General features: G+C 37.6%; 1 protein-coding gene across 1 annotated transcript; it reads right to left on the bottom strand.

Moving 5' to 3' along the window:
• Positions 1 to 6,971: 6,971 nt before the first annotated feature.
• Positions 6,972 to 9,947, bottom strand: LOC133800320 (protein NRT1/ PTR FAMILY 8.1-like). The gene is made up of 4 exons (XM_062238277.1): positions 9,851 to 9,947; positions 9,407 to 9,624; positions 8,183 to 8,766; positions 6,972 to 7,806 (listed from the first exon to the last, which is right to left on the bottom strand). The coding sequence occupies exons 1-4, from the start codon at positions 9,945 to 9,947 to the stop codon at positions 6,972 to 6,974; spliced, it is 1,734 nt and encodes a 577-aa protein (XP_062094261.1).
• Positions 9,948 to 10,403: the final 456 nt, after the last annotated feature.

Here is a 10,403-nt window from a genome sequence, read left to right as displayed (position 1 = left end):
GGTGCAGGAGGAGCTAAAGTGATAATTAAACACACATGATTGGGTCAGGGAGCACTTACGAGGACGATTGAAGTAGTGGTGCTTGCAGTTCCGGAACCCAGTTGACATAAAGAACTGGTCCTTGAAATCATTGGGGTGGCTGGGCAGCTCGATGACCGCCGCCGTGTTGGGAAAATAGGTTAAATAGTAAAACCCGTCGCCTCGCCCCCGCTGGTCCGGGCTGGCTTTGAGACAAAAGAAATATAAAATATCCGCAGGAGTGGGGACCTCCCACTCATGCTTCTGGAATAAGTACCTCAACCCTGCCACCAGACGGTAGGAGTTGGGGGGGAGCTGAAATGGGGCCAACCCCACGAAGTTCAAGAAATCAGCAAAGTATTGATCCAGGGGAAGGAAGGCCCCTGCCTTAAATTGTTCTCCGCTCCAGGCCGCGAACGATTCGTCGAGCAGCGCGCAGCTCCACTCGCCATCCGAGGCAGGTCGGGCAATAATGGAGGCTTTCCCCAGCGCGATGTTGTGAGTGAGGAAGAGTTTGTTAATCTTCGTCTGATCGATTATCTTTGAGACGATTCTCTCTGCCTCAAAGAATGCGTCGGGGGCCACCTCGACCTCCTTCTCCACTGCCGGCCCGAAACGGGGGATCGGGGAGCTGGGCATCGCCGCCTTCCCTTTCTCCTGGTGGGAGGCCGAGCTTCCAACGTTCTTCTGAGGGAGATTCCTTTTTGGAGCCATCTGGTCGCCTAACGAACAAAAGAAAACACTTTAGAAAAGGCGACCCAAGCAGGAGGAAGAAGCAATTATTATTTGCACGAGCTGAGGTAAGCCCAGCTCGTGGAGAGTGGAACCACGCGGTTCAGTGAACACACGCATATACTCCCAACAGATCCCAGATTACTCGGAATTCGTGTGTCAGGGGGTTCAGAATAGAATTTTCCTTGGGGGGGAAAGTTTCAATAGCAGAAAATTACAAAACCGCTTATGAGGCGTGTTCCCTAAGCTACCCGGTTTTGCACCCAAAATTCTCAAAACTCCTACCCAGAAATTTTCCCCAGAAAAAGTATCCTGAAACCCATACTCTAAAGCGATTTCCTATAGCAAATATACCCTAACCTAAAAAGGGCTGTCACCCTCCATATCCACAAAACCCAGAAAACCCTTGCATGCGGTTACAGTGATTTTTTTTACCTAAGCTACAGTAGCATGTTTTCAAAGTACACAGGGTCAGGAAACTTACTGTGTATGACTGGGAGGTAGACGAGAGTGTTGCGTTGGTAGGAGCTTCGTTGGTGTAGTAGCTTCCAGAGCTTCGTCGGTGTAGTAGCTTCCAAAGCTTCGGAGAAATCCGTGCGCCTAAGCTTCTTGAACGGTGAAAATGGTAGCAATAGTTTTGAATAAGGAAAAGGGTTTCGTTCTTCTGGAATATGGAGGGGAAATAGGAAAAGAGGTTTGAAAAATTTCGAATGAAAGGGTGGCCCGTGCGTAGGGTGGCCACCCCCTTTTTATATGCGTGAAGGATCACGTGTAGAAGGCTCTTGGATGGCCCTGATGAGGGATCCTTGGCCTTCCACTCGAAATACGAAACGACGGCTGGGCATAGGCTAGGCCATTAAATGCGGTTCTCGTAAGACGTACCGTCACCACCCACGATGTGCCACGTATCAGGCACCTGCGTAAAGAGTGGAATGCGAAGATTTTGTGGGGAAGTCTAAAAGCCCCTGCTATGGTCTTATATACGACGTCATATACCACGAGCAGGAGCTTGGGGGCAGATGTACGCCCTGATTTTCCCACGAGCTGATTAGCAGGCCGAGCTTCAGACTAATCATGGTTAGTCCATAAGCATCCCCCAGGTCGGAGCTCCTGTCTTGAGGTCGTACCCCCCTTAGCTCGAAGAATCCTCAAGGACTCGCCAAGACTCCCAAGACTGGAGCAAGGAATCGGAAGGCCGAAGGTCGAGTGAGATGCACAGCTCGTGGTACGAACTAGATATGGAGGCTATGACCCCTTGTAAAGTCAACACACGCAAGATAAACGTGCATATATCTGACATCACTTGTCCGATATCTCCCTGACTTCTCGGACACGTTGCAGGAACGTGCGTGTTCAGACACCCACGGCTGGGTTGGGCCGTGCGGCCCATTATCTCCTTACCTATCGATTTGACCATACTTATGTGTCAGGTTTAGGAATTAATCATGAATGTCACAGAGTTGATATGACAAATAAGAAGGTCACGGGATGACCTCCTTACCAACTTCCAGGTGCCTTCTCCTATAAATATGGAGACCCTGGGAGTTGATAAGGGTTGGAAAAAATAGTCTCTAGAGAGATATACTTTGTAACCAAATACCCAGAACATATCAATAATATTGGCTAGTGGAGTAGAAGGATTTTAACCTTTGAACCACTTAAAAACGTGTCTTGAGTCACCTATTTCATCCTCTAAGATCTTATATCTGTTACGGTTCTACATTCAGCACTAATCCCTTCCTCTCTTTCTCTTAATTACCTGTTGGCGAAGAACCGCGTCAACACATACAATTTTGGATGATGATAATCAAATGATGGTCCATTTTATTACCCTTAGAATAAATATTGCACTCATTTAGCTTAAGATGGTGGCAAACATTCTTCCAAAAGCCCATTAGGACATAGTCAAATAATGCACATTAACTCCTCCACTTGAGTGACAGTGCAAAGCCTCCAAGGGTTTGTTCACCCTTCATCTATTCTGCCAGTCTAAGTCTCAATGGCGTGGGGATAGGGAAGAGAGAAAGATTTTACAACATTTTTGTCAGAAAAATCTAAAGAGAAGAAAAAAAACTTATTAAGTTAAGTCACAATATGTGTGGTTCGATATATGACTTAGTAGACCACTATTATAGTGGCCTAATAAGTCTGTGTGTCCTTTTTCAAGATGTGTAGACAAGCATGCATCTTAAAAGGGAGACTTATTATGAGTCTTTTGTAGTAGTTTAAAGACTTATAATTGTATGCTATGTACTATAATATATTATATTTAGTTGTGACATATATTGATCTAATAAACAAACAAAGCAAAGTGTCTTTGAATGATAACACAAAACTCGAATATATTAATATTAACATAATTAGTAATAAAACAAGGAAATACTCAACATCTCGTTCCCTTGTACTTATAGGAGATAACACCGTAGACAAAGGCAGTGTAATTAAATAGGGAAATGAGAGTAAGTAGGCTGTATTAGTAATCAAGGTTTCCTCAGTTAATATTCTTAGGAATTCAACACAAGTTCTCATTTCGAGCAGTCATACTGGTCACGATCATGACAACAAAACTACTTAAGAAATTCCTAAGGCCATAGTCATGAGTGACAGTGCTAAACACAAGCTCCTCAAACAATTTGGTGTTCGGTCATAAAAAACTCAATTTGTCCCACTAAGGTGAACCAAGAAGTACTAAAGGGAGATGCACCAATACTTGAGTGATTACTATCACGACGACATAAATTGCGAGCTTTATTCCCATACGATGTAGCTGGATGAACCCTTGTTCATGGCAAATTAATTTTTTGGTGGTAGGGATGACAACCCACTTATATATTGGAGTCGCTACAACAAATTATTTGAAGAACAATAGTGATACTGATGGTGTCTTCAAGTTTGGAATGATGATCATCAAACGTGGGTCCATCTTGTTACCTTTTAGAAAATATCTTGCACTCATTTGGCTTAAGATGATGGCAAACTTTATTTTGGAAGCCCATATGGGAGGTAGTCGGATAATGCACTTCAACTCCACTTGAGTGACTATGTAAGGCCCCTAAGGGTTTTCTAACCCCTTGTTTGTTCTTTCAATCCAAGTCTCAATGAAGTGGGGGTTAGAAAAGAGAGAAAGACTTTACAACCATTTTTGCCAGGGAAAGTTAAGGAAAAAAAAAAGATTTATTAGGTCTCCATACATTGCGGCTAAAGAAATGACTTATTAGGCTACTATTAGCGACCTAATATGTCTCAGTGTCTTTTATTAAGAAGCAAAGACAAACACATGTCTTTGAAATGGACATTATGACTTATTAGGCCGATGCTACCTTTAAGTTTGGGATGATGATCATAAACAAGGGTCCATCTTGTTACCTTATAGAATACATATCATATTCATTTGGCTTAAGAAGACGACAAACAATATTCCAAAAGTCCATATGGGAAGTAAACGAATAATAAACTTCAACTCCTCCACTTGAGTGACTTTGCAAAACTTCCAAGGGTTTATTAACCCCTTAACTGTTAGTTTGAGTCTTAACAATGTAAAGGATAGGGAAGAAAGAAATGTCTTATAGTCTTTTTGTCATTTAAAAGTTAAAGGAAAAAAAAAGACTTATTAGGTCGCTATATATTACAACTCAATAAAGAACTTATTAGGTTGCTATTATATTGACCTAATAAGTTTTAATGACATTGTGACTTATTAGTCCGATGATCCCTTAAGTTTCGAATGATGATCATCAAACGAGGGTCCTTCTTGTTGCTATATAGAATAAATATTACACTTATTTGACTTAAGATAGTGGCGAATAATATTCTATAACTCCATATGGGAAGAAGTCGAATAATAAACTTCAACTCTTCCACTTGAGTCACTATGCAAAGCCTCCAAAGGTTTCCTAACCCCTCAATTGTTATATCAGTCTATGTCTCACTATGCAAATCCTCCCAAGTTTTGCTTACCCCTTAGCTATTCTATCAATATAAGTCCCAATATGAGAGATAGGGAAGAGAGAAAAGCTTTATATAGCTTTGTTGTTAGAAAAAGTTTATTGGAGGAAAAAAAAAACAAATATTAGGCTGCACATGTTGCAGCGTAATAAGTTAAGCAACAACATGTGTGGCTCTATAAAGGACTTATTAGGCCACATTTATAACAATCTAATAAATCTAAGTGTCCCTTTTTTAAGACCCACAAATATTCGCATATCTTAATAGGGCAACCCCATTATGGGTCTTTTGTATTCTATACTATAATGTATTATACCTACTTGTGACATATATTAATTTTAAGAAAAACATAAGTTGTCTTTAAATTATAACACAAAACTCAAAAACATTAACATTCATATAATTAGTAATTAAACAAGCAAATACTCAACATTTCCCTTGTACTTATAGTAGTTACCACCTCAAACAAAGGCAATGCACTTAAATAGGGAAAGTAGAGTAAGTAGGCTGATTAGTAATGAAGCTGTCCTCTATTAATATTCCTAGGAATCTAACAAAAGTTCTTGTTTTGAGTAGTCATACTGGTCATGATCGTGACATTGAAACTACTTTAAAAAATCCTAAGGCCATAGCCATGAGTGATAGCGCTGAACACAAGCTCTTCAAACAAACTGGTGTTTAGTCATAGAAAAACTCAACTTGTCCCACTAAGGTAAAAATCTTAGCTAGGTGAACCCTTGTTGGTAGGGATGATGACCCATTCGTATATCAAAGTTGCTACAATGCTCATTTGAAGACCAATAGTGATGTTGATGGAACCTTCAAGTCTAAGATGATGATCATCAAACGTGTGTCTATCTTGTTACCTCATAGAATATATTTTGCATTCATTTGGTTTAAGATGATGGCATAAATTATTCCAGACGCCCATACAAGAGGTAGTCTAACAATGCACTTCAACTCCACTTGAGTGACTATGTAAAGTTCCCAAGGGAATTCTGACCCCATAGTTTTTCTTTTAGTCCGAGTCTCAACAAAATCGAGGTTAAAAATAGAGAGATAATTTACAACCTTTTTTGTTAGAGAAAGTTGAATAAAAAAAATATTTATTAGATCTCCACAAATTGCGGCTAAATAAAAGGTTTAATAGGCCATTATTAGCAATCTAATAAGTCTCAGTGTCTTCTCGTAAGAAGCGAAGACAGACTCGTGTCTTAGAAAGGACACTATAACTTATTAGGCTGATGGTACCTTCAAGTTTGAGATTATGATCATTAAACAAGGATCCATCTTGTTACCCCTTTGAATAAATATTGGATTCCTTTGGATTAAGAAGATGACAAACAATATTAAAAAATTCCATATGGAAAGCAATCGAATTATACACTTCAACTCCTCCACTTGATTGACTTTGCAAAGCCTTCAAGGGTATATTAACCCTTCAACTATTAGTTTGAGTCTTAATGACATGAGTGATAATGAAGAGGGAAATATCTTATAGCCTTTTTGTCATTATAAGTTAAAGGGAAAAAAAAAGACTTATTAGGTCGTTGTATATTGCAACTCAATAAAGAACTTATTAGGCTACTACTATATCGACCTAATAAGTTTCAGTGTCACATTTTAAGATGGTCAACGCACATCTTAAGAAGGGACACTGTGACTTATTAGGCCGATGATTCCTTCAAGTTTAGGATGACAATCATCAAACGAGGGTCCTTCTTGTTACTATGTAGAATAAATATTACACTTATTTGGTTTAAGACAGTGGCAAATAATATTCTCGAAGTCCATATGTGAAGAAGTTGAATAATACACTTCAACTCCTCCATTTGAGTCACTATGCAAAGCCTCTAAAGATTTGCTAATAATCTAAGTCTCAATAGCATGGGGGATAGGAAAGAGAGAAAGGCTTAACAGCCTTGTTGTGACAAAAAAAAGGAAAAAAAAAACATATTAGGCCGCACATGTTGGGGCGTAATAAGTTAAGTTGTAACATGTGCGACTTTGTAAAGGCCTTATTAGGCCACTTATATAACTATCTAATAAGTCTAAGTGTCCCTTTTCTAAGACCCAAAAATAGGCGCATGTCCTAAAATGGCGAACCATTATGAGTGTTTTATAATAGTGTAGAGACTTGTCATTGCATATTCTTTACCATAATGTATAGTATCTAATTGTATCTTGTATTGATCTAAAAAAAGTTGTCTCTAAATGATAACACAAAAACTGAAAACATTAACACTTAAATAATTAGTAATAAAACAAGGAAATAATCAACATCTCATTCCCTTATACTTATAGTAACTAGCAACCCAGACATAGGCAACGCAATTAAATAGGGAGAGGAGAGTCAATAGGCCATAGTAGTAATCAAGGTGTCCTTTATTAATATTCTCTGGAATCCAACCCAAGTTCCCATTTCGAGTTGTCACTCTAGTCACGACTGTGACAATAAAACTACTGAAAAAATTTCCTAAGGCCATAGCCGTGAGTGATAGTGCTGAACACAAGCTCCTCAAAGAATCTGGCGCTTGGTCATAAAAAAACTCGATTTGTCCCACTAAGATGAAAATCTCTGCAAACCCGACCAAGAAGTACTGAGGAATTTGCCAGAAAATCGACACGGGTACAAATTCAATGTCATAGTAGTTGTGCTTTCTCACGATGTTGAGTCGGATATGCTCCAAGACTCCGGCGCTCACTATCGCAACAACAGAAATGGCAAGCCCTATTCCCATCCGTTGCAGCTGGGTGAACCCTTGTTCATAACCAGTTAATTTTTTAGCAGTAGGGAGGATAACCCAATCGTATATTGGAGTTGACACAATGACTCCTAGAGCATTGAAGACTAATAGTGACGACGATGGCACCTTGAAATTTGGGTTGATGATGATCAAATGAGGGTCCATCTTGTTACCCTGTAGAATAAATATTGCACTCATTTGGCTTAAGATAGTGGCAAACATTATTCCAGAAGCCCATATAGGAAGTAGTCGCACAATGCACTTCAACTCCTCCACTTGAGTGACTGTGCAAAGCCTCCAAGGGTTTGCTAATCCCTCAGCTGTTCTATCAATCTGAGTCTCAACGGCTGACTTGTCAAAGAACCTGAAATAATACATTCAAAATAAAGCTCTTAATTTTTACTTACTGTAATGATGATATTAAAAGAAAGAAAAAAATGAAAGTGTATATGAATTTGGAGACGATGATAGGGAGGTATGGCGGGGAAAGCTTGCGAGATAGATATATGTTGATTAAGAGGTTGGAGAAGCCATGGCAGAACAGAAAATCGGGTGTGAAGCAAAATAGAGGATCAAAAATAATTTAGGGCACTGATACCATGAGTAATTAAAACACAACATACCAAGTATGCGAGAGCAATGCAATATTTATAAGGTAAAATATATATAGTTGAGGAAGTATGTGAATAAGGGAACTAATTTACTAAGTTAAAACTAGCCTTAACAATAAAATATATCACCTTAATTGGTCAGTATGTTGAAGCTTGTATGTTGCTTGAATAATATTGTTTCCTTCTTCTTCTTCTTCTTTGATGCGGCTAAGCTCGTAGAGAACTGATTGATCATAAGGAAGTCTAATGTCATATTTTCGAATAGAGGCAATTATAACCTGACACATTTTTGTCAAGGAACTCCCAACAGGGTGTTGAAAGCGGTACAATCGAGTTCCCAATAAAAAGCAACCCAGTCCTATAGCCATAGCAGCGGTCGAAACACCATAGCCCCAAGCCAAGCTAATGTTGGTCTCAAGCCATACCACTGCGGAAGTACTGAGTAACATTCCAACATTTTGTAACATATAGGACCAATTAAAGAAAGAGCTTCGTTGTTTCTTCTCTATCTGATCGGTGTGATCGAACTGGTCGCCCCCAAACGACGAGACACATGGCCTGGTTGCCCCGAATCCAAGAGCCACCATGTACAAAGATATATATGCCACCACAATTTGTAATTCTGTTGGGTGGCATTGGCCTGTGGCTGTGGTCGAGTCACATGATGGCTTTAATGATGGAAAGGCAACGCACATCATTAAGATCGTTAAGCCCTGCATGTAGTGATGAAGCATATTTTGTAATGAGGGTGAGCTATAAGGGGGCAAAGAGACTATTTAATATACATATATATATATATATAGATATTATATATTGGAAATTAAGGCTTAAGGCCTCGGCTACCATGTGGCTCTCCTTGGCTGCCTCCATGCATGACACCGTGTACATAGCATATAATAATTATTATTAAGAAAATTTAATAAACCTCATGAATTGAAATTTTCATTTTATCGAAATTCACTTCAATAGATCGAAACCTAATAATAAAAAAAATCTCAACATAAATGCTATAGTGATAAATATAAAATAAAATTATATCTAAGAAAAATCATATATATATTATCACACTAAAAGTCATTAATTAACTTTATTTGGGAAAAAATCTAAATAATATTAGTATGATTGATATTTAGTCACAAAAAATATATATTTAATAAATTGAAATAGTTTATGTTATGACATAATATATATTTAATTGTGTGACTAAAAACTTATCAGCAGTGTTAATACTTTAAATATAATGAAAATACTTTCTAAGATCTAATGAAAATTTCATTTAGAATATTATAAGTACAATTATTGTACAGTTAAAAAAGAAAAAGAGGTCTTCATTTAAAAGAAAAAGATGCTTACCATAACATAGATGACCGAGAAGACTATAATTGTCCAATATTTGCCCCAGTATGCATCTGCCAAAAATGCTCCAATCACTGGTGTGAGAAAACAGGTTCCCGACCAATTTGTCACATTATTTGCAGCATTTACTGATCTTTCGTTTAAGGTATTTTTAAAATAATTAACCAGATTAGTACTCACACCGTAATATGCTAACTTCTCCAGAAACTGATATCCTGCTTCCATTCAATTTTGTAATAAGAAATAATTAATATTAAAATTCAAATAATATATATTTACATAAATATAACACAACATAGGCACACATAATATTTGCATTAGTATCATAATAATTACTACAGTAATTTTGATGTTATTTTGGAGACTAGGGAGAGCTGTCAAAATATGAAAAACAGAACTAAATATATATATATATATAAAAAATTATAAACATATGCATACCGAAAATAAAAATGGATGCTCTCCATTTTCCGGTCTTCTCTTTGTTGGCTGGATTATTGAAGAAATCTATGCTACCGTCTTTTGTAGGTGCCGCCATCAATAGAGACTCTAGCTTGTTAATTCATATTCAAATTATGATTATGGAGTTCTTTAATCTCAATTTGTAGTCACTGTGTATACATATATAATCATATATAGTCAAACATTATAGATTATTAAAGGTTATACATATATACTAACATCTTGACCCGCTACCTTAGTATAGTTTATTATTAATTAGCTAAAAGTAGTCATTTCATTATCATATTTTAGTAATTAATTAAGATGCCACCTTATACTTTGTCCGCAGCCTGTCCCATGTGTCCACAAAAATAAAATAAAATAAAAAAGCTTATTAAAAATTTGTTTAACACCGACGAAGTATAGTCAAGGCCACGAGGTTGTTTCGTTCCACGATCCTATAATTTAAGCTGGCGTAAGACTTTGTTTCGCTATGTAAAATTTATTCTTTTCCATTTTTTCTTCCTATGAAGAATAATATTGAATGTACTAT

The sequence above is a fragment of the Humulus lupulus genome, chromosome 9, assembly GCF_963169125.1.
Source record: "Humulus lupulus chromosome 9, drHumLupu1.1, whole genome shotgun sequence".
Taxonomy (NCBI): domain Eukaryota; kingdom Viridiplantae; phylum Streptophyta; class Magnoliopsida; order Rosales; family Cannabaceae; genus Humulus; species Humulus lupulus.
Note: the sequence above shows the minus strand (reverse complement) of the source record. Positions and strands in the feature narration are given on the sequence as shown.

Bases quoted from the DNA above. Each gene is read 5' to 3' on its own strand.
- LOC133800320 (XM_062238277.1), bottom strand. From the start codon at position 9,947: ATGGCGGCACCTACAAAAGACGGTAGCATAGATTTCTTCAATAATCCA. The intron at 9,625-9,850 runs GTATGCATATGT...GAATGGAAGCAG, and splicing joins AGCATCCATTTTTATTTTCG to GATATCAGTTTCTGGAGAAG. The intron at 7,807-8,182 runs GTGATATATTTT...GTATTATTTCAG, and splicing joins CAACATACTGACCAATTAAG to GTTCTTTGACAAGTCAGCCG.